Genomic DNA, 24,171 nt, shown 5'->3' on the forward strand with positions numbered 1-24,171 from the left:
GCTTATAGATTGGGGTGATCCTAGGTGTTTCTGCTACAAGTAACTGCAAAGCAGTTGTGGGAGATGCTGTGGGGGGAGAGAGAAGCAGTTTAGGATTTTTTGGGTTTCAGACTGTGGGAGAAAATGGTGTTATATTATTTTCATATTGCAAATAGAAATCTTATTTTTGTCATGGATTTGAGGAAGTTTTTTTCCTTTCTGTTGCACATGCTACCTCTGTTCCTTGTTCCCATTACTTAAATAGGTGTTGGTTGACATTCTGAAGTGGTTTTCAATATAAAGCAAGCAACTGGGAGATAGTAAAGATGGGATTGCTGTCCCAGTTTGCAAAGTAGCCTTTAAATCCTACTTTTTACCAATCCAGTATATTATTTTTGTATTTTAGTGATACTTGTTATATTTGTCTAATTCCAAATGAATTCTTTTGCTCTATGAACAAACCAACTCCCTTTCCTACTCCTTGGAAAAAAAAACCAATCCTGGGGATCCAAAGCCCTCACATATACAAACTACTTCATACAATACTAGCTCAGGAGTTTTGCTAGCAAACAGAAAATCTGATGTTCATTGTACTCAATTCTCATCTCATTCTCTATTTTTCACAGGATCTTACAGTGCCAGTCAAGGTATAAATTGCATCCGTGAAGATGTTGCTTCATATATTGAAAGAAGGGATGGAGGGGTTCCTGCAGATCCAGATAACATATATCTTACCACTGGGGCAAGTGATGGTATTGCTGTAAGTGTTAAAACTAAACCTCTTTCTTCTTGGTATAAACTATAATTTATCAGTTACCTTTGGAAATACAGAACTCTGTTGAACATCTGGTTTCACAAACTCCTGTGAGTTTGACCTAACAGATACTGAAGTCACATTAAGTGGATATCCAATACACCCAATTATGTTAAGATGCCAGCTAAGAAACAGGCGCACGGAGACAGAGTCTCTTAATATACATTAACTTGTACCTTTTGTAAAGGTAGTATAAACTACATAGGTGCCTAAATATAAATTTAGGAGATTCATACCATTCAGACTAAATAATGGTGTCCTCAGTGGTTAAGATACATAAGCACTGAAAATTAGAGGGTGTGAATCAGTGGCAGAGAGAAGAGGGAATGACCTCGGAGGTGAGAAGTCCCAGCAGCTCTTCTTCCTAGTAAACTCTCTGCTAGTGCAGACTAATGCCAATGAAAATCCCAAAGATCTATTTCAGTAGCCAGGTCGTTTGGGAAAAACTTCAGGTTTTGGCTTCAACCAAGGTTCAAAGATGGTCCTCAGTTAAGACAGGAATAACTGTCTCTATTAGATTTTTCCTTTACACAGACACATTTACTGATACTACAACAACCAGCAGTTCTTTGCTTTTATTAAGGCAGCCTTTTATAGCTTCTTTGTAAAAGTTTTTTTTAAAATGACATCTAGTGGCAGAATTCAGAATGACAATGTTCTGACACAAACAGTTCTCCAGATGTCTTTAGTAAATTGGCTTTCCAGAGTTTATGATGCCAAGCGTTACACTGGCAGCTTGTCAGGAATGGCAGCGTAGCATATCAAATCTGTACCATGCTTATTTGATTTCACCAGTGATGAAAAGTCAGCAGTACAATGAGTCTCATTATTTGGCACTTCCAAGGATAAAACAACTGTTGTTTCATAACTTGGGGGACAGAGGGTGTTAAAGAGTTTTTAAATTTGCATTTGGTCCTGATTATACATTTTGGATGCTTGGTATTTTTAAACTAGTGGTGGGTACAAAATTATGCTGATTATAAATCATTAGCTTAGCAGCTGAGTTAGTATGTGATGAGAGGCACAGAAAGGCAGATTTTGTTCTAGAACCAACGAGAAACTTAAAGGATACTGCTGTTATATCTGAAGAGATATTTTTGGTTTTACACTATCAATTACTTGTTGATAAGGATGCCTGCTTTGATTGCATCTGTACTTCGGAGTTCTCCCTTGATTATAAAGGCAAGAAATTCCTCCACTTCCTGCACCAAATGCACTCTTTTATTTAATTCACATGTAAAAAGCCTACACATAGACACACGCAGACACATAGGCACACGCAGACACACAGCCATTGGGCACAGGTAAATCCTCTGGACTGACCTTAACACAAGCATTACATTTCTGTCTGTATCTTCTGGGCATAAACTACATATGATACATTAGATTTCCATCCCAAGACATGCAGACTTTTGGTCTATTACTTGAAAATGAAACCATAATGTGAGTCTCTAGCTTTGTTCCCACCTGGCCACAGTTGCTCCTAATCTAAACCAGCTCTCTGTTCCAAAGGGGAACCTCCAGAGGCCCCAGTTCTAATTTCTGGTTTTATTTACTGGCGTCTTGTGTTTAGTGAGATAAAATGAGTGCAAGGCAACAAGCAGCAACTAGCTGAGGCTTCTTTGCTTACAACTGGGCACAGTAGAAAAATCATGATCTTGATATTCCTGTTTCCAACCTCCCCTCTAGTATTGTGCTCAGAATGTTGTTCCTAAATTTTGCAGTTGATCAGACATGAAGCTTTAGAAGCCATGACATGCAGAGGAATTCCATTAAGCTTAGACCATCCTCACTCAGCCAGTAACTTAACTTGAAATAAATAAATGCCCTTTGATATAAGAAAATGACTGTATGCTTCTAGAATAGAAATCTACCTTAACTCTAGATCTTTTAAAGAAGATCAGTAACTTATTCTAGAGTATACTATTAATTCTGGTGTGTGACTTTTTTTTTTTAATTTCCTACTTCTTCCCCAGACAATTTTAAAGATCCTGGTCTCAGGAGGCGGAAAATCCCGAACAGGAGTGATGATCCCTATACCACAATATCCCTTATATTCAGCAGCCATATCTGAACTAGATGCTATCCAGGTGAACTACTATTTGGATGAAGAAAATTGCTGGGCTCTAGATGTGAATGAACTTCGCCGTTCCTTGAATGAAGCTAAGGCATATTGCAATCCAAAAGTCCTCTGCATCATCAACCCCGGAAATCCCACAGGTCTATAGCAATTTTGTTTAATGGATGGGTTTTAAGACCAATTTTTTTTTTCCCCCTCTTTCATTCATTTGACATTGCAGGCAAATCCTAAATACATATCAAGTATGTAAAGCTGAATTCTAGAGATCAGTGCTCTAAGTAGGACAGTATGTCATACTTTTAGAAACTTATTTTCAGTATCGTGGAACTCCAGGGATTTGGGAAGAGAGGAGGGAGCAGGTTCACTTCACTGGATCCCATTTGAAGCCACTGCTTCCACTGAACTTCTGCAGACTTGTGGAATGACTTTCAGTCACTTTTGGTCTTTAGCAAAGATCTTGTCTCTGACATGGTCTGTAGCCTCTTGCCTCTGAGAGGCAATGACTACAGATACACTCTGAACTCAGTGGCAACCACTGCCTCCCCCAGAAGAATTTAGGTTTTTGAGTAGTTGATGTGGATTAGTGAGAAACTAGCTCCCACTTAACCATCATGCATGTGAGTATTTCAAATGATCAGTTATACACAGAGTACTCTTAATAAGTTATTGATTGATTACTGTATCTCACACTTCCTTTGCTTGAGATGGACTAAGTTACCTTGAACCATAATTCCTCCAAAAATGTTCCTTAATTTCACACTTAGTGAATTGAATTCTAAAATTCAATAGCACTTTTCTGAGAAAGAGGGCTATCTTATGGAAAAGCTAGTGGTCTAACTAGGTCTGGGTGAAAAAATTTGTATATATATGCTCCACTAACTTTCTTTTTGCTTTAAAAATCAAACTATAGGACAAGTGCAAAACAGAAAGTGCATTGAAGATGTGATACACTTTGCTTGGGAAGAGAAACTTTTTCTTCTGGCTGATGAGGTAATGGAATATTCTGTTCTCTCAAAAGCACAGCTAAGAGTGTGCATACGAGGTGTAATTTTGTTCCATGTGTGGTATTGGTATTTTTTAAGTACAGGGAACAGATTCTCTGTTATCATATTAAGACATGAACAAACATGCAAGATTCTTAATATCAGAGGATTAATATGAGAGGTGGCTTGATCCAGATTTGAACTAGAGAGAAAGTGTAGGGGACACAAGCAAGGAGACACAAGGAGGGACTTTGTTAGAACTGACTTAAAAACCTATGTGATACCCAGACCACTTCAAATGAAAGAAACAGAAGGAAAATCAATTTAAATACACAAGTAAAGGTTAAATTATACAAAGAAGCTCACTGTTCTTCCAAAGGCTAAACTGTTAAGTATGGCCACATGAGAGACAATGTATTATTACAGTAACTATTACTTAACAAAGAACCTTGTGTCTTCTAACAGCTTTAAGTTTTGAGTGTTACTACTGTTTCTTCAGTTCAGATCTGGCTTTCTAAAAGGCCATCTTTTATCCTTAGTTGGGGGAACAGAGCACATTAATGTCTTCTGACTGTTCAGGTTTACCAGGACAATGTGTACTCTGAAGGATGCCAGTTTCATTCTTTCAAAAAGATTCTGTATGAGATGGGACCCGAGTACTATAACAATGTTGAGCTGGCCTCTTTTCACTCCACCTCTAAGGGATACATGGGCGAGTAAGTCTGCTTTAGTTTTTTTTTAATTTCACCTTCCTCATTACTCTGGTTGGACAGCTATTTCATGTTAGTGACCTGAAGGTAATCCACTGTCTTCTATTAACTAAAAACTATTAAGAAAAGGAAAGCAAGCATTTAAAGCACAGAGTAATGGATTAACTCAGTGGTTTTCAAAGTACCAAATAATAAGTGTATTTATTTTAGACACCCAATGCTACAGTTCCACAAAGGTGAAATCCTACAGTCCTAAACCGGACCTGTGATAAAGGAAAATACCGTCTCTAACATTCAAGGGAACAGCTCAAGAATCACTGGGATGTTTGATATTACAAATGTTTGGGTTTGGTTGTTTTAGGGAGGAAGAGATGGAAGAAAAAGAATTTTCTGATTAAATGAATGCTGCTACAGCCATATGCTCTTGTTCCGAAGAGCAAACAATCCAAGTTAATCGTTAACTTGCCTAACAGGGAAGCTGTATCTACACGATTTTCTCTGTATGGGATACTAGGGCTTAATGACATATCGTTTGGTTCCATCTTAAAACATTATCAGTATAGCAGCTGTTTCAACAACCTGTATGCTACATATTGTAAGATCCTCATTAATTGTCTTTCCACTTCTGCAGTTATTTTCATTGCTTTTCCAGTACTTATACACTTGAGGTTAACCGATCTTTTCTGTTCACTTTAATCACAGATGTGGCTACAGAGGAGGTTACATGGAGGTCATTAACTTGCACCCAGAAATTAAAGGACAGCTTGTTAAGCTGCTTTCTGTTCGCCTTTGTCCTCCAGTCTCAGGACAAGCAGCAATGGATATTGTAGTGAATCCTCCAATACCTGGAGAGGAATCTTATTCACAGTTCATAAAGGTCAGCAATAACATGCTTGTTCTTTTGTGCATTTCCAAAAACCTGTCCTAAGTTTTGTGGACTCAAAATATGCACAGAGACCAGTCTTCTCTCCTTTCTTCTCAGACAATCTTGTAATAACACCAATTTACAGAACTATGCAGGGTATTTTAAATTAACTCAACATGACTACCTTGAAAAATATTTTTATTCCTTTTATGGTTCCTTTGTTTAGGAGCCAAAAAAAGCTAAGATATTACCAAATCAGCTTTCTTGCTGATAAATTCAACTTTTCTCCTGAGTTTAGCATGACAAAAGAATTACTAAATAAGATTTGCTTTTACTAAAATCTAAACAGGAATGTAAGTTCAAATACAATTATAAAATCAGCCTTGTTCTTAAGTATCCAGTGCCTCTATATACTGAACAACATGGTATTCTGTATTAAAGTATACATATAGTTTCTCACTTGTAAAAATGAAACTGAATCTGGCTTAAGAAATTACAGTATTGAGTCAGACCAAAGATTCAGGTAACATGGTCTCCAAAAATATGCTCAGAAGGAAGAATGTAAGAAGAGGGCATGCAGATAGAGACTTCTGCAGGTTATTGTCTATCTACAACACTTTGTAGTTGTATCCTGCTAATGCCTTTTTGCATTGCTGTCTTTAAGAGTATGACTGGAATTAGGAACATCATTTGCTCTAATAGCTCAGCAAAGCCCTAAAAGTGCTGAGTTCAGGGAAGGCTTCTTGAAGCATCATAGTTTTCTCTCGTGTTTTTATTGCCACTTCAAATATGTCAAACTGAACACCTTCCTTTTAAACAGGAGAAGGAGTCTGTTTTGAACAATCTTGCCAAAAAAGCCAAACTAACAGAAGACATGTTTAACAAGGTACCAGGAATTCACTGCAATCCACTTCAAGGAGCTATGTATGCTTTCCCACGGATCTTTATTCCTTCCAAAGCCATTGAGGAAGCAAAGGTCAGTCAGTCATTTTTACCCCAATCCATTTTAACCCTCACACACTTGTGCCTGCCACTTCGAATGATGAATTTTTATTCCAGAGATGGAGTAAGCTCATGTAGTTACAAAAGCAGTACTTCATGGACTACGTACGATCTTAAATATAACATGACCTTTATTTTAAGAGAGGAAAACAAAACAGAGCATTTCATCACAGTGGTAAGGCTTCCAGGTTGAGAATGTTACCCAAGGACGTTAGTGTTAAATAGATTAAGTCATAGGGCGGGCAAATAGCTGGACCTGTGCAAATTCCAAATTGCTGCCCGTGCCTGGGTTAGGTAGGCCAGCACGTGCAAAGGGGATTATCAACGGCAGTGTGCTATTGACCCTGCAGAAGAAGCCCCATTCAGCAAGTGTGGGAAAGAGGGAGGGAGGTTTCCTTACAAATTTTACTTCTGTACAATACCTTTTTTTATTTGGGTCAGTAAGCTACATTACTAAATGGTAAGTCTTTCTGTTCCTAACTAAAGCTCTATTACCTAATGTGTAATATTTATTTTTTAAAGGGAATTTTATCAGCATAGCTAAGGACAAAAATAGGGCTGTTTTTCAGCTGGTTATGTGATTAGGCATATAACCTGCATGTATTTAAGAACTTCCATAGTTATTAATCAGGGGACTTTCTAGTCGGCAGATAATTCAGGGGAAAAAAATAGTAACTGCCAACGGAACTGGAACACACCACTCTCAAATTAATTTCATCTTGTCAAATGTCAGTGGCTTAGATTTTTGTAAGTATAATTTTGAGACTTTTGACAAAAAGTTACAAGCAAGTCAAGGAGAAAAACAAAAATATCTAAAACCTTTCTTTTGAAGCGAGTGTTTTGTGTAGGTTCTGCAGCCTTGTTCCTCCATGAAGTACTGTTATTTAATTCACAGTGTGAACTATCCCATTAGCAATTGTTCTTCATCTTCTTTAGTAAATAGAATAAGAAACTAATAATGTAAGATAAGGTTCCAGGAAGAAAAGCAACCATTAAATTCTATATATTTGGAATATTTTGACTTCAATAATAATTCTAAAACATCCGTTCCCTTAGGCTCATAAAATGGCACCTGATATGTTCTATTGCATGAAACTTCTGGAAGAGACTGGAATATGTGTTGTACCTGGAAGTGGATTCGGCCAAAGAGAAGGAAGCTACCATTTCAGGTACAGTTTCTGTTTGTTTAAAATCAAATGAACTGTGATAAGCTAAGTACCATCCCAGAACTTTCTCTTCTGATTAAATATAAGGATTTTTATTTCAGTTTAGTTTTGTCTCGCTTTCTACTGGACATTTTCTGTGGACTGACAGCTAGGTTAAAGACCTGATCCGCTAGACGAGCTATTCAGGTTTTTATGGTGTTTTCACAGCTTGCTGACATAGTTTTATTCTATTTTTATACACTGACATTTGAAATGCCTTCTCCACAAATACAAACAATAATAATAGCTTATACTCTAATCTTAAAGTTGGCTAAGGCATTACAAAAATTGCCCTGCTTTCTTCTGGGGGGAGGGGGGATTAAACAGTGTTTCCATATGGAGAAACTGCGTGAAAGATGCAGTATCTTCCCTTTAAATCTGCTCTTTAAACACGCTGAATAACTCTTCGCTTTACCAAAACAAGATGTTGGACTAAATCTTCTAATACCAAAACTGAACATAACCTCTATTGCTCTTGCTTCCAATAAACAGCACTTTACTCCAGCTGAGCCACTGATAGCTAGAATTTATCATGGAATTTAGTCTTGTTTGGTCTGAAGCAACATAACAGAGGGTACCTTTAGCCATGCTAGTTCTGCAACACAGATAGCTGGGTTAGATATCTGGGTGCATGCAGCTCCAGGAAAAAGCTAGTGTGAGTCCATTCCTGTACCAGTGTGGGAAAAACATTTTGTTCTGTAGTTCTTGCATACAGTCTTGCATACATACTCAACGTGATTTTTAGATTATGCAGAAGAAGGAAAAAAGGGACTAAAAACTGCAGTGAGGGATGTTGCATTGCTTTAATGCTTCTGAATTAAGTTTTCAGTTCAAAAAGAAATGTACATTTACTCATAACTGCCTGCCCCTAAAGCTCAAAGAAATGAGTATAATTTGGCATAACTGCCCCAAAAATGGAAACTGAGTTGCTGTTATTTCTTACTGATAACCTTCTTTATCACTCAACAGAAAACAACAATTCTTTAATTCCTATATATTAACCAATTGAAACAAATTGCTCTAGTTTAATAGTATAGTTCAATTACAGCAAAAATGCAGAAAATAAGAGAATCACATCAGAACAGCTATTAAATTTAACACATTACTAGCTGAGATTAATCAAGATCTGTGCAAAGATCACAGTTTAGTTTGTTTTGAAGATAATGTGGGTTGGTTTTTTTCTTCCTCTAAATACTATTTTTCAGAATGACCATTCTTCCTCCAGTAGAGAAGCTGAAGATCGTACTGGAGAAAGTGAAAGACTTCCACATAAAGTTTCTTGAAAAATATGCATGAAACTACTGTGGCTTTTTCCCCTCATCCTCCCCTTCAAGGCGAATGCAGAAAATGAACAAAGATGTGCTGAGAATGTGCTCTTCATCTAATTTAACTAAATTCAAAATAGATAGAACCAATCTCAGATACTGCTACAACTTATTGGACTATTAAATTTAATGTCTGGTATAGAAGATGTTGTTACACCAACTGTTTTTTTAAGGGGAAGGGGAGAATGTGAAGAAAGTGGTGGAAGAAAGAGTCAGTAAATGATTTTGTGCCTTGATTGGAAGTTACAATTGTGAACTTTTGACTCAGTAGGTTGAGGAAGGGAGTTGCTCATTAAAATTACTACTGTTGCGTGTTTTTTTTTACAAAACAGAAATGCCAAGAGCAATTGTTTAGCTAGGAACATGCTTCCCATCTTAAAATTCTACTAAACAAAAATTCAAAAGCCTATGTTATAGTATTGTTTGGTTTAATATTTTTTGTTGTTGTTAAGTATGAAGTGTTCTCCAAATCTGAGTAAGCGTGTAGGTACAGCGTGCTTATTTAAAAAAAACCTTTGGCAGGTGTGTGCAGATACCTCTGAACTTCTGTTAAAAAGAAATCCTGCCATCACAGCATAATCTGAGTGGAATATACAGTTTTGATCAGAGGAGTGAACGTGGTGTCTGCTTGAACCCTGTTTTTATGAAACTGAAACATAATGAGGAATATTTAGCTTCTTATTCATATGCTATTCAACACATTATTCCAGCGTAAGACGAGAGCACTGAACACTTCCTCCCGTAACAACTCCAGGAGTCTCCTGTTAACTCCTATGTTTTATATACACAGAACAAGTTACTGTCTCAAAGCAAATGTGAGTACTGTCAATCCTTTCAAGTAGGGTAAAACACAACACTATTTCAGAATCGCTTTATCTATGGAGAACATTTGTTTGGAACCACGTGACTGAGAGACCCATTAGCTGGCCAAAATCCAGCTTGAACTGGCAGGGACTAACAAATGTTGTTACCAGGAGAAATGCTGGGGGTGGTTTCTAATGAAGGAAAAGGTATTTAAAGGAAAATGTCTTGCACCAAGCATAAAGATAATGATAGTACAGCTCACTCTTAAATCTTCCACAGTCATACTGCTGGCTGAATGATCCTGAGTGCTTATTAAAACCCAGCTAAACCAGGTTGCTATCTAGCAGTACAGCTGTATTACTCTACTAATCTATGCTAGTTTCCCTGCACAAAGAAAGAAGGCTTCGGTTTCTCTAGGGTTGGAAGCTGGACAGCTGCTAGCACTGATAAAGGACATAGCTTCCAGTATTCCAGTATTCCAGCTTCCAGTATTCAGCCATGAAAGCATTAGCATTTGTCAGGCTTAGGCTTAGCATTACAAAGTTTATTCATTAAGAATATGTCATTTAATCTAGTCGTTAATTTTAAGTTATTATTTAGAAGTAAACTCATTTTAATGTCTACTAGCACTTTGTTAGGCTGTCTTTGTAGCTGGTTCAACATCCTATGCTGATCCAGGTTACTAAAGCCAAGGGCTAGAGAATCACCATATGGATAAAGCATGTGCCAATCTATTATGTGTGGAAGGCAAGAGGTGTTGCCAGTAACTGTCCTTGCAACAGCAGCTACTAGTCTATGACATAGCTACTATGTCTGTGACATAGCATTAGCAGTTGGTGTACTTCTCACAGTTCCTTACTGAAGTCTGTGAGAAGAATTTAGTACTTCTCAATCACCTGGCAGTGGTCACAGGTTCATAAAGGAAAATGGCATGCTGCTACACAAAGTTACTATGAAGACTTGGAGGAAAAAAAAACCCTACACTTTTATCCTTGGAGAAATGGACTTCTTGGAGGACAGCAGACTGAGAACACTTACGTTGTTACTATCCATTAATAAATACAACCTTTTATCTGTTAGCACTCTCCACTTGGCATCTTTAATATGCACTAATAAAACAAATCCAGAAACCGTAGTAGGAGGTCAGAATATTGATGTAAAAATAAGACAAACAGCACTTTCCTATCCTAGGAACGTGTCCAAATCAGATCTGGCTTTGGACTTGTAATGCAGTGTAGGTTGAAGCTAAGATCTAACAATGGGAGTTAGAATATTTTTTTATATTTTTGTAACTACAGCTTTTTCATGGGGTAGTATTTGTAATCTAATAAGTCAATAGATTTTATATTTGCCTTGCATTTGCACCTGATACTTCTGGAAAAAAATGTAAAGGTTTACAAGTTTCTAATGATAATTTACAGGTGTGAAAGGCTTTTTGTTTTAAGTCAGGACAGCAATTCTTACACTTTTAAATAAAAATATAATGGCATAAACTGAGTTTTTTCTAAACACTCTATTATGGTGCCTTTTATGTTTCTGACATTATAAGGGATAACAATTTGTTCTTGATGCATCTCATATGGAAGGGTGGTGATTTCTATTGTCCATCCACAATATTTGTATGTACTGTGATAAGGTTAATGTGCATTTTCCTGTAAAGCTAAGAAAAGAGGCTTATTTTCAATGTCTTTGAAATATTTCATTAATAACAGACAATCCTTACGTTCAAATGCATGCTTCTAGGTTTGATTTTCCTACAGGTGCTCCTTATAATGGTACTTCAGATGCATGAGACTTCCAAATAATAAAGCACATGTTAAAAAAAGAAGTAACAGTTCTCCATTTCCTATGTCACTGAAGCAACGCATGCTGGATTGCACTATGAGGCATTTAACTTCATGTTCAAACTAGTATTTACTTTAATCCATGTACCAGATCACTAATTTCTGCATCACTCCAATTTAAGGACTTGAAATTTGTCAAACTTGTTACCACAAAACTCTTCCCTACTAACACAGAACTGTACATAGAGATGTTCTTAGGCATATTTTATGCTCATAATTAATCATCTTTTTATGTAAGGAGTTGTAACCAGGAGTTAAGCAAGCCAGAATTCTTTCTTCATAGAGAGGATCAATCAGTCAGTTAAAGCTGATCAACTGTGGCCTGAAAGCTTTGGTGAGGGGTTTGTTTGCTATTGTCGGTTGTTTCCTTTTTAAAAAACTTCTTACACGGCTCGTATGAGATTAAACTTACAGAGCAACACAATCTTGTCTTTTTGCAGTGACCCCTCAGAATGACTTTGGTGTTGTTTGTTTGGTAATTCAAAAGAAAATGAAGTTTAGGGAAAGGGAAGCTAGCCCTGCTTCCCTAAACATACATGCATATGCCAGCACCACTAAAAAAAAGGCAAAAGCAGGCTATTCTCTTCTTTGTATCACCTATTTGAGTGTTTTCTGGAGCAGAAATATTTACCTGGTTTTTCGGGCGAACAGGTTGTTTGTTTTACAAACAAGAACATGGTCTGATATAAAATGGTTATATTATGAATTGTCAGATTTTTACAGCTTTTTTGAGTTATGTAGGCTGTCCCATCTGGATCAGTAGATAAGGATACTGTGCCAGGCGCATATGATACAGAAAAAGCTATTAACTTCATAGAGCTTGCAACATCAACTACATACACTGTGTGAAAACCACTAGTGTTTTAAAATATTATCTAAATTCCTTTTTACACAGTTCCTTTGTCAATAAAGAATACAGGTTTGATCATTTGTACAAAACCCAAGATACTCATACCTCTGGCGTGATTTTTTATTTGGATGCACGTAAGATTCTGCAAGGAATTCTACTTTTAAAGATACGGCTTTGAATGTTTTTATACATTCAATACTATGTGTAGTCATGCCTTTCTAACGTTCCACATTATTACATGTTTATTAAATACCCTCTTCATCTGATTAGAATTTACACAACCTGTAACCATTTGCATCAGGCAGAACAGGTTATTCACTTTGCTAGCTTTGAAGCATTGCATATTCTGCACACTGAACAGCAGTAAAATAGCTAAAACCAAACCTCAGCTCTGAAATAGGGTCCTTCCTATACAGCAAAAAGGTTTCCCAGTACCTGTCCAAACCCTGGCAGCACAACCGCTGCCTGCCCCAGGCCCTGGGCCTGCGTTCGACACCCTCCGGCGCCGGTTACTACTCACCCCCGGCATGAAAGGGGTCATCTGCCCTACCACAGCTCCTCACGTGCCGAGGTCAGCAGCAGCCGCTTCAAAGCAATTAACAAAAAAGCACAATTAATTTTGTTCCACCAGGACAAAGCACGTGTGCTTGTGGATATACATAAACCTGCCCAGCTCCTGTCAGGACGCGAGGGCCCCGGCTTTGCGCCTGTCCGGCCGCGCCCAAGCCCATCTCTGGGGCACCACCGAGACGAGGGACCCCAGGATTCCCACCCTCATCGCTTCCCCGCACCCCCTTCTGAGAGGAGAGGCCGGGGACCCCCGGGGTACCCTCCCCACCACCACCCTGCCAGCTCCCGCCCCCCAGACCGGGGCCTCCCGGGACGCCCCCTCCTCTCACGCCCGCAGCCCCTCACAGGGGGCCGGAGCCGCCCGCTCCCGCCGCCCCGGAGGGTGTGTCCGCCCGGGCCCGGAGGAGGAGGAGGAGGGGAGGGAGAAGCCCCCACTCTTACAAAAGCTTCCCGGTGGAAGAGCGGCGTGTTTGTCCCGCAGTGTGGCAGCGATGCCCCTGAGGAAGCCTGCGGGCAAGCGGCGCAGCACCGACTCGGGCGTGGAGCCCGACCGCGGGGCCCTCTCCCAGGAAAAGAAGGATCAGCGCATCGCGCTCTTCCTCAGCGACTTCGACCAGCAGGGTAGGGCCGGGGGGCGGCGGCGAGGGCCTCGGGGCTGACCCGCGCCCCTGCCGGGCGCCGGCGCTCGCAGGTGCTGAGGCGGCTGCCGGCGCGGGTCGGCGTGCTGGAGCTGCCTAGCACGGCGCCGAGGCCGGCCACCGCGCTAGCGGGCACCGTGGCGGTACCAGTGGTGCCCGCCCGCCCGCGCTTCCCTGCCCGGCGGAGGGGAACAGCGGCTCCCGGCGAGGAGATCCTCCGGGCTGGAGCCGGGGCGAGGCGAGCGGCGAAGGGAGGGGAACCGCTCGCCCAGTCCCGTGAGGGGCGCCGCGAGGCACCCGAGCCCGCGCTCGGGCCGGCGCCGGGCGCCGCCGCTCCGAGAGGGGGCGCCCTGGCGGCCGCCGGGGCCTGCGCGGCCTGGGGGCGAGCGGGCCGCAGCGCCCGGCGCCGCCTGCGGGGGCCCCGCGGGCGCCCCCTCGATCGCGGGCGGGCGGCGGCCCCGCGTTCCCCGTCCCCCCCCTCCATCCGCTTCGCCGCGGATCTGAGGCGCAGCTCTTGTAGTCGCGGGCCTGCAGCGTCTTTCTCGTCAGCCCGATGGCGATTTTCAGGCGCTCTGACTCCCAAGTCAGATTACCCCGGATAAAACATTATTTTATCTTTAGTTTTTAATGCGGTCTACCGGTGCTTATACTTGGAAATATGTAACACACATGGCGATAAAAGCCTGTTTTGTGTTAAAGCCAAGGAAAATATCCAGGAAATGAAGAAAGAGCTTGATTCGCTTTTGCAAACAGCTGAGAAGGCGTTTACGGTGGAGCTGCTGAAGATGCCAGTTGCCATCAGGAAAATGAAAAGAAAAGACCTGCTTAGTAAGTGTGCATGGTCCTGTATTTGTGAGGGATGCAGACATCATTACAGCGTGATGTACCCTTGACTAATGTGAGAAAAATCTGTAAACTTGGTGACTTCTGTGAAAAAGTTTGCTTTGTCTGCTGAGTATTTTAAGCTAATCAGCAGTAGTATTGCACTGCAGATGCTCAGTAAGCACTCTTGTTCAAGTAGACTGACCTGTGTAACACAGGGTATAGAATTAGTAGGTAACAGTGTATAGAGAGTCTGGAGCCGTCTTTTTTTGTGTGCTCTTAAGTCATCTTATTTAAAGCTTGAAGAGACAAGGAATGATTACAAGTCTAGTATTTTCTGTGCATAAAGACTTAAGCGCTTCTTTCCATCTGAATCTGTTCATCCTAGCCACAGAGATTATTTTGTCTTTCTGTTAATTTGAAGTCTTCTTCTGCTGAACCTTTCTCTTCTAGTCGTATACCTGTGATGGTGAGTGATCACGTTTGATTTTAACCTCACATTTATGCAGCAGTTTAAGCTGTGGTGTACAGTCAGCATCAGATGTATATTCTGGTGAGAACTGATGTTTTTGGAATCAATACCTTGCAGCTGGAAATTGTAGGGGCTGCACAAATATCAAACCTAAGACTCTTGAAGAATTTCAGTTTACTGTAAGCCTTTGCAGAGTATGTATTTCGATGTCTTTCTTGAAAACTTCTGCCTAAAAGCATTAGCTTTCAGCAGTGCAATGTATGGGGGTTTTTCTTCTTTGAATTCAGGTTATATACTGTGTGACTACGCTTAGTAGCCTTTCAAAGATTAAACATACTGAAATGGCCTAAGATTTTCATTGTTTTGTTGGAGTGACTATCCTACAAGACTTGAATCTTGTTCAAATGCAACATATATGCTAGCTAAGGCTAACTGTTTACGCAACTGTAATCCTGAATTACTTGTTCAGCTTCATAGCCCATAAGATAAGAACCTGCAGATAATAATTATGCAAGTAATAGTATATAAACAAGTTACACTTTCTTGAGTTACAGATTTGCGAGGAGGGAAGGAAGCGGCTCTTGCTGCTGTAGTGGTAAGTGTGTGTTTTCAAATTTTATCACAGCTTACAGAATAGAAGTCTTCTCTCCCTGCTGTAAACATTTGAGACAAATGATTTTGTTTGGCTGTCTGTATAAATAGAAGATGATATGAAAAGTCTAGACAGCCAGCCATGGTGCAGTTATGAACATTGCCTAAAGCTTCAGGGTCATCTGCAGGCAGAAATCCAGATGTTTCTGAAAAAATAAACTGGTGTTTAGCCAATCCCATGTCTATCACTTTCTTTTATGGCCTTTTAGTTCACTGCCTTTTGTAGGAAAATATGCATTTACTGGGCAAAATCAGTTGACTTTCCCTTGTCGGATAAACTTTTTTTTTTTTAGTCTGAGTGCTCTCTAGAAGACATACCAAATCCAAAACTGGTGAGGACCAACAGCAAAAAAGGCAAGTCAATCTGTTAATATATAGCTTGGTCCTTAAATTTTTTTTTTATTGGTCTGAACTGAGCATTTGTACAGTGAGTGTTAAGCCTGAAGGATACAAGAGGGAAAAGTGTATAACTAGAAGTATAACATACAGGTCCCCCCAGCATTCAGTGTGGAGGATCATGAGCTATGCCACTGTTGAGGTACTTTAAAACATGAGAGAAGAGTTCCTGCCCTTTGGATTTATCACTGAAAATGGTGAGAAGAGACAGATTTAAGTGACTTGTCAGTGCTTTACAGTATAGCAGAAGAGCTAGGAAAGTCACCCCTATTTTCTCATAGGTTTCCCTTTGATCTCCTGCCCATTGAGGTTTGTAAGGAAAATACCATTTCTCTTCATACTCCAAAATATGCAATAAGAAGGACACTACCACTGAAATGTAATCATATTTTGTCTGGGGGTTGAAGGGTTATCTAGTGTCTTTTAACTGTCCCGTGTGTCACAGTGTCTGTGACGAACACACATAGTTTGCTTTGAACTCTGTCCCAGGCGAATGACCATCGGATCACAGAACTGATACGTAGCTGTCAGTGGATAAATAGGCTTCAAACAAAGGAATTGGGAGTGGTGTTTTGTGCTCTTCGAGTTTATTTTCCTTGTCTTTCTAATATATTTCTAGTTAAGGTAACTACAATTGTTGAATATGAAGATGCCAAGCATATTTCTGCAAAGAAAATACCGAAAAAGGTAAGTTTATTCTGAACAAACAACATAAGGGTTTAATCAGTTCTGACCTGCTATGAACCCTGCTAGATCCTTGACCAGGCAGGCCAGTGGCCTGCTGTTTGTTTGAAAAATTAGTTGTTTTAAATTCAACATATTTTAAGTTAAGCAAGGCTAAACTGTATAGTAAATTAATTTCATAATGAAATATGTTATCTGCACTTCTGGTAACTCATTCATACAGACTTGCAAATACTGGCATAGTCATTCTCTCTTGACTTGCCAATAAATCTTGATGGTTTGAAGAACCATTTTTTATTGAAACTTTTTTTAAAAAAACCCTCAACTTCATGTTTTAATTCATGCTTTTCTATATTTGAATGACTTGTGCATTCTTGTCCACCTTGATCTCTAAACCAAATAGCACAGGTGTATTAATTTACCATCTCAGTCCATCTGTGCAATGCAGTGCCTCAGCCAGACACTGAAGTATGTAGCAAGATGACAACAAAGACAAAAAGATTATACGCAGCGTTACAGGCATTAATTATAAGAGGACTTACAAGTTGGAAGGGTGTATATTAGAAAGGTGGTTGTTTGTACAGAACTTCAGTATGAACAAATATGTTTTGGCATTATGAAACTCTTGTTTCAGAATGCATATTTGCCATTTTATATATATGTAGAACTATATAAAAGGCAGCACTATGGGGCTTAACTGTTCTTTTTCTACAGGGAATTCTTACAGTATTGTTCCCTGGAAATATCCGTCATTTTGCCTTAAAATGCCACTTCTTTTAACTGCAGTCTTAAATATATTTTCAGGTTTCCAAAACAAAGTCATTGGTTTCATTGGCTTCTGGTTTAAATAGCAAACTGAACCCTCTTTCTAGGTAAGACTGACTTTTGATAGCTTATTTAACTCACTTGAACTTGTGAATGCTGAATAAAACACTTATCAGATAAAGTAGCTGAGATTTGAGGCCACTAGGAATACATCTGATAAAAGGTGTTTTCCATAACCTGAATCAGATGCATTGTAGTGATGTGAACCCTGAACAAAAAAGCACCTCTAGCTGATGAAGGGATGTAGTTGTATCTCTCACTCACTGAATGGTGCACAGTTCTGAATCTATGTAATCAGTATAGATTTCCAAACAATGCTTAAAGAGAGTGTGTAAGGGAAACATCTTTGTTGCTCTGTTAAGACTAATGAATTGTTCTGTAACAATTTTGCCCTCATACATAGCTGAAAGGGAGGAGTCATTAGCAGGAAAATACACACTTGCAAAAACACCTTAGAGCTACTTAGAGTCATGATGGACAAAATTCAAGTCTCACTATAAGATGTAATGAATTAAAAAAATTGGTGGATATCTGCATGAAATTTTTTGAGAAGCTCCCGCTACACCTACAAGTGTGCATACTTGTACTCACTAGCACTTATTTTGATACATTAAAATTGTCTTCAGAGAAATGCAATTTAATGTATCGGTGTTTAATGTGCCTAAAAGAAATTTAAAAAATCTTAGACAGGTTTAATTACTTTCTTAAATTGGGATTATAGAATTTTTGGCTCAAGAAAATCAAACTAGAGAAAGCTGCTTTGCCTGAGGAAGTCTTAACGTTTCAGTCTTTGAAGATTGCTTTTATTCAAGTACACTAACACTGTGCCAAAACCACATGCTCCTACAATATCTCAAAAATGTGTGTGGGAAAGGGAGACGAGGAAAGAGTGAAAACTTTTGTCATCAAGATTTCTGTGAACTGAGTTAAAAACCAAAACTGGAAAAAAATTGTTCTCTGGATTCAGGTCAACCACACAGGACAAATATCCTGAGAAGTTGTCTAGAAAAATTAATACCTGCTGAAAAAGAAACTTCCCAAGAAACTTTTTGCACACTCAAATAGAAAGCTGTGGATGCTCCCTTAATTATACCCAGCTCGGGTATTGCAGCCCTCTCTTATCTACTAACATAAATTATCCTTTCATTCCCCTATGGTGTTAGGTCCCATTATATCACGTCTACCTCAGGAGGACTTCTTCACATGTATATACACTAGATCTCTGTCATGAAGCACTTCAACCTTCTCTAATTCCCTAGCTGTCTATCCTCATCCTAGCTAAAACTCTACAGTAGATGAGGAAATAAAAAAAAAAAAAAAAACCAAAACAAACAACCCAACCCAACCAAACCCCAAACCAACAACCACTTTTTTCTTTTGCCTCTTTTTTTTTTTTTTTAGGTCTGTTCACTCTTCTGCAAGTGTGACTGAGGTCGTTAAGTCTCTTGCTTCTGATTGCAGTGCCACAAACTTCAAAGCCATGCCAAAGGTATCTAAAAGGTAAGGAGTTTTCTGCTTGTTCTTAATAAATAATTTTGTTAAATACCAAGACACTATATATCTACATTAGTATCAATCTAGATATCAATCAATCATCATCAATCTAGATTTAATAGATCTTTGTGATCTGCCACTAAATTTGGTAGCGGGGATGCGAACCAGTCACACCTCCTGCTTTGATTGTGGCTGTTAACTTATGTTCTCATGGAGGTACAGGGTTTGATGTCATAACTAAGACAGTTTAAAAAAAAAAAAACAAACCAGATTTAGAGTATAAATTCTACTCCCACCCACTGTTGTTTAAAGGTATAGTTTACAGCTTAAACTAATTCTCAGAGCCCAAGCTTGATGAAAATGTCACCAATACTGCTGTGTTTAAAAAAAAAAAAAAAATCCAAACCCCCAAAGAACCCCAACCAAATAAATTGACAATCAGTTCTTTGCATATTGAACAGATAAGGCCTTTTTTCAGTTGTTAATCATTCTCCATACACGACAGAGTTTGTTTTGTGTCATGGTTTAACCCCAGCCGGCAACTAAGCCCCACACAGCCACTCGCTCACTCCCTCCCCGGTTGGGATGGGGGAGAGAATTGGAAGGGTAAAAGTGAGAAAACTCGTGGGTTGAGATAAAGACAGTTTAACAGGGAAAGCAAAAGCTGCACACACAAGCAAAGCAAAACAAGGAATTCATTCACTCCTTCCCACTGGCAGGCAGGTGTTCAGCCATCTCCAGGAAAGCAGGGCTCCATCACACGTAACGGTGACTTGGGAAGACAAACACCATCATTCCGAACGTCCCCCCTTCCTCCTTCTTCCCCCAGCTTTACATGCTGAGCATGACATCATATGGTGTGGGATATCCCTTTGGTCAGTTGGGGTCGGCTGTCCCGGCTGTGTCCCCTCCCAACTCCTTGTGCACCCCCAGCCTGCTCGCTGGTGGGGTGGGGTGGGGTGAGAGGCAGAAAAGGCCTCGACTCTGTGTAAGCACTGCTCAGCAGTAACTGAAGCATCCCTCTATTATCAACACTGTTTCCAGCACAAATCCAAAACAGAGCCCCATGCTAGCTACTGTGGAGAAAATTAACGCTATCCCGGCCAAGACTAGCACAGTTCTGGCAGAAGTCATCAGCTGAAGTGAGGGGGTGAAAAACTTAGTAACTTAAGTGGGTCATGAAACCAGCAAGTGGCTTAGTTTCACCCTGGCTTGCTATAAATTTCAGAGGCTTGTTTCCATGCAGAAGATACCCAAATCTTACATTTTTTGAAGTGGAATAAGAACAATTGTATCATGAAAGAAACTTAGGAATTTTGTATGGCATAAGGCATGCCCTGTATCTCTGAGAGCTAGCAGCTTTGGTATTTCTTGATATCTCCCTCTGTAGTAGACAGATACAGCACACATCTTATCTTAAGCCCTGAGGCATGAAGTTTCCTCTTTCCAAAACTATAAGCATTCACTGTTGATATTGAAGAGCGGATATTCTTGTTACTGAGTGGTCCAAATATCAGCTTGCTCACTGCCCTGTAACACAGACTTAGAAGGTTACAGCAGTGTTGTTTCAGGGTCATAAAATGTTACCTAGTGGTACTAGTAAATGCTGCTGGTGGTTGGATTTCCTGTAGTCTTCCGGCAGAACTGGAAAAACTTAAACATGACTGCCTTTCCATTAGGTATGCTTGCTACTACTTGCATTTGCTTCATGCTTGAAAATTTCCAGCAGAGCATAGGAAGTTAACCTCAGAGTAACATTTTTATTGTATTCTAGTGCTGGACTACAACAGACTGTCTCAAGAACTGTAGCTACTGGTGGAAGAGTTCAAGGCATGTTACTAAGAAGTAAATCAGTACCCCAAAATAAAACTGTTCCGTTTGTAAACATTCCCCTGGCTGATGGACAGGTATCAAACCTTTTTTTTTAAAAAAAAAAAAACCAACCCTTTTCATCTTACAGTAGTTGATAAACTGTGAATAGTCTGATAGTGATAGCTCTTGCTATTCCTAAATGAGCTGCTGCTAAACAAAAGGAAAAATGGTTACTAAAGTTTTGTAGTGTAGCAGGGAAGCACATGATTTTCAGAAAAGCTGGCTGTGCAAGTAAAAACTTTCAGAGTAGTTTTTATCTTAAAACTGTTTCTCTTCATGTTTAGACACTCTGTACGGCTGGTGGAGACCTCCATAGTATTGATGTGCAACTACTAAATCAAGATACAGTACAGCATATTCATAACTTAGTGGTAAGCTTAAACTAGCAGGCTTACATATAAATATTCAGATACCTAGTCTCAGGTTTTCATGTGAGATACTGCCATGAATGGAAATTCTAAGTGCTTTAACCCTTCTGAGGTTAAGCCTAAATTGGTTGGCATAAATTGGAGGGAGGAATAGGACAAGGGAGGAACAGGGAGGGGAGAACTGCTGCACACAGATAATGTGTAAAAGTAAATGCACTTAAATAAGCATGTGCAGTTTGGTAATTGCCTCGGGGACAACAGAAGCCTGAACTCTTCCTTCTAGATTGCTCTGGTGTCTCTCCTACCACGTGAGCAAACTCCCATTATCTATCTCATATTCAAAGGCTTACAAAGCTACAGCTAAGTTTTGATTCTTGTTATAATCTGTCTATTATTTTATGTCCCTTGCTGAGTAAGAACTATACTTCTGTTAATTCTCTGCTGCAATTGAATAGTAACTGCCTTACCTTTGGTTCAGGGAAGTAAATTGTTTTGAAGCAGAATGAAGTTGAACAGAACTTTGTAGCACATAGTGCCTGACTCTTCTGAAGATGAGGGTACCTGGGCTTTTGGATGAAGTAATGTGCAGCACTAGAAATCTATCTAGACATAAGAAATATTAATCCTTTTACAGTCTTGCAGGTATTTAGTCTTGAATGCAGCCATATGAATTAAGCTAAAGATCTGGAAGCAGTTGTATTTTATAACATGGACCTGCCTCTGTAGGTAGAGAATGGGGGAGTGCTTGCTCACTGCTTGCTTTAGCAATAGTGACTTTTCTCTTTATTCTTCCAAGTTCTGTTGGGTAGCTTGAACTAAAATGATTTTTTTCCCCCCTTAGAGTGAGCTGACTGTACTATGTGGAAAGGCAACAGCTAAACCAAGTTAATGGAACTGTCTTGTGACTAGAGAATGTTCATGACAGCTCTTGCTTGCTGCCTCTGAAGTGTTTAGAGAATGTCTATAATGTCTTAATAAAGCTGTATAACTGCCCAGTAAATGTTTTTATATAAAAGCTTACAATGTGATGTGTATTATTAAATTCCTGTTATCTCTGTGAAGGATACAAAAGCAGAAGAAAATAATTCTACTTCTCCAACCTCTTTATAAAAGGCTTAGTTAACATCTAACCTCAGTTCACAGTAAAATGAACAGTAATAGGTTGTATGTAGGAAATAAGTTTTAACTCTGATACTCTAAATAGGACTGTTTTACATAACTATTCATAAGTATAGAGCTCTTTAGTGTCATTCTTCCATGCATGCCACAAGCAGAATGTACTGTTGGTTTACTACTCATGTTTAGTCTTCTCAGAATCTAACTCTGGAATTAAGCTGAAGTGCAAGTTTCTAAATTCTTGCATAGCATTTTAAGGCATGTAACTTTAGTTCTGTGGTGACATATATGAATCTGACACAGGAATAAAACCTATTTCCAGTCTTGTGCTGTGATGTAATGTGCAAGATGACAGGTAGTAACCCAGACTTACTGTAATTTGTGGTGTCAACCCAATTTTTCTAGTACTTATGTACTTTTGAGTAACTTGTAGGAAAGGCTTTTAACAACATCTTTCCAGGTAAAGATGCCAGTCCAGCAGTCACAATTTTCAGAACTTGAGGATGTACTTGGCTGTTACTCTGCCAGTGGTGATTTCAATTAAAGTGTTTTCACTGTGGTAAAGGATGGTATGAAAGACTCCTACAGTCTTTAAACTAAAACATTAGTTTAACAATGAAATCTAGATTACTTTTTCTTCTGTTCTGCTTCCACCCTTGTTTCACTTCAGGAAACAAAGGTCACAAGTTTCAAATAAGGAAGGGAAAAAAAAAAAGCTGTCCAAGGCATGGGAGACAAAACTGGTAAAGAATATGAAGTCAAAACACTATCAAACCTAGTTTAAAACTATGCTCTCACTTGGTAACCAGAAAATACAGGAATAAACCTCTCATTCAGATTACACATGAAGCTTACAGAAAATTCATGAATAGTTAGTTTTGTAACTCAATAGTTTAACCTGAATTAACATCCATTTTCCCTTAAATGGATAAGAACATCACATCAATGTGGTATCAGCTTTTGATTATTGCAGGCAAATGGACATTTCAACATGAATGATTTAACTATTCACTCTCATACTACACTAACCAAAATTGCAATGCAGTACTGAAACCTGGAGCTTCATGAATTTTTTTGAAAAGGTACAGTGTTAGGCATGCTTTGCAAGACAGGCCAAGACACCTTTTGTTGTGGATCTCAGTTGGGGTTTAGGTATGATGGTAGTCATACTACAAAAATAGCTGCTAGTGTTTAATCCAGCCTGCTGCTGTTAAAGTATTTTCTGAGTTGCAATTTAGAGATCAGCTTTTTTGTGACTAAAAGGCTAATACTAAGCTGGGAAAGTGTTTCTGGGCCCTGACACCATGGGCAAATTCACAGGATGTACACTGTAATGAAGCACAAGGACTCTTCAATCAACTGAAGTCATTCTTATGAATTATCACCAAGCTAGGAAGCCTCCAGAACTCCCTTTGTATCTACAAGGTTCCTTTTAAATTTGGTAAGAGAGGCATACAATTAACTGCCCCACACCTTCTCTACAGTGATTGTTTGAACTTCATACTTGCATCAGCCTAAGACTACAATGGAAGGTTATGGCTTAATATCTAAAATACAATTTTCCTATTACATCCTATTTAGAGGGCTGAAAAATTGCTGCATATTCACAGATAAGTCTTTGACATGTTTCATTTTTTCAAACAGCAGTAATCTTTCTTCCACTGATTACTTCTAACTTCTTTGCAACATCTTTTATATGAACAGGCACCAAACCACTGTCAGTATCTTACGAATAAATATTCACTGTGAACACTTCGGTAAATTAAATGCACTCAAGAGGACAGAGAAGACCTTCTATGACA

At 39.4% G+C, this 24,171-nt stretch overlaps 2 protein-coding genes and 1 long non-coding RNA gene across 6 annotated transcripts in view; 2 read left to right on the forward strand and 1 right to left on the reverse strand.

Moving 5' to 3' along the window:
• Positions 1-12,054, forward strand: part of GPT2 (glutamic--pyruvic transaminase 2) — a 28,067-nt gene extending 16,013 nt beyond the window's left edge. The window contains exons 4-11 of the mRNA XM_076349236.1: positions 606-739; positions 2,770-3,013; positions 3,784-3,863; positions 4,436-4,572; positions 5,269-5,443; positions 6,252-6,407; positions 7,490-7,602; positions 8,844-12,054. Of these exons, the coding sequence (XP_076205351.1) occupies positions 606-739; positions 2,770-3,013; positions 3,784-3,863; positions 4,436-4,572; positions 5,269-5,443; positions 6,252-6,407; positions 7,490-7,602; positions 8,844-8,934 (1,130 nt within the window). The 3' untranslated portion in view covers positions 8,935-12,054. The remainder of the gene's footprint in view (positions 1-605; positions 740-2,769; positions 3,014-3,783; positions 3,864-4,435; positions 4,573-5,268; positions 5,444-6,251; positions 6,408-7,489; positions 7,603-8,843) is intronic.
• The window catches only part of LOC143165662 (uncharacterized), a 40,168-nt gene extending 26,628 nt beyond the window's left edge, over positions 1-13,540 (reverse strand). For both annotated transcript variants that reach the window (XR_012996289.1, XR_012996288.1), the window contains exons 1-2: positions 13,473-13,540; positions 12,982-13,046 (exon numbers count right to left, since the gene is read on the reverse strand). This is a non-coding gene — a long non-coding RNA (uncharacterized LOC143165662). The remainder of the gene's footprint in view (positions 1-12,981; positions 13,047-13,472) is intronic.
• On the forward strand, positions 13,523-22,276 carry LOC143165661 (borealin-2-like). 3 transcript variants are annotated; one of them, XM_076349238.1, is made up of 10 exons: positions 13,523-13,652; positions 14,369-14,497; positions 15,512-15,558; positions 15,908-15,968; positions 16,630-16,697; positions 17,499-17,566; positions 18,921-19,019; positions 20,788-20,920; positions 21,170-21,256; positions 22,095-22,276. In XM_076349238.1, exons 1-10 carry the CDS (start codon positions 13,523-13,525, stop codon positions 22,140-22,142), a joined length of 870 nt encoding a protein of 289 aa, XP_076205353.1. In that variant the 3' UTR covers positions 22,143-22,276. The 3 variants fall into 3 exon arrangements, with proteins under 3 accessions (XP_076205353.1, XP_076205354.1, XP_076205355.1); XM_076349239.1 differs by having other exon boundaries at positions 15,518-15,558; XM_076349240.1 differs by lacking the exon at positions 21,170-21,256.
• Positions 22,277-24,171: the final 1,895 nt, after the last annotated feature.

Source organism: Aptenodytes patagonicus, chromosome 11 (genome assembly GCF_965638725.1).
Source record: "Aptenodytes patagonicus chromosome 11, bAptPat1.pri.cur, whole genome shotgun sequence".
NCBI lineage: Eukaryota > Metazoa > Chordata > Aves > Sphenisciformes > Spheniscidae > Aptenodytes > Aptenodytes patagonicus.

Coding starts and splice junctions, on each gene's coding strand:
- LOC143165661 (XM_076349238.1), top strand. CDS start 13,523: ATGCCCCTGAGGAAGCCTGCGGGCAAGCGGCGCAGCACCGACTCGGGC. Junction 15,969..16,629: donor GAGGACCAACAGCAAAAAAG/GCAAGTCAATCT, acceptor ATATATTTCTAG/TTAAGGTAACTACAATTGTT. Junction 19,020..20,787: donor ATGCCAAAGGTATCTAAAAG/GTAAGGAGTTTT, acceptor ATTGTATTCTAG/TGCTGGACTACAACAGACTG.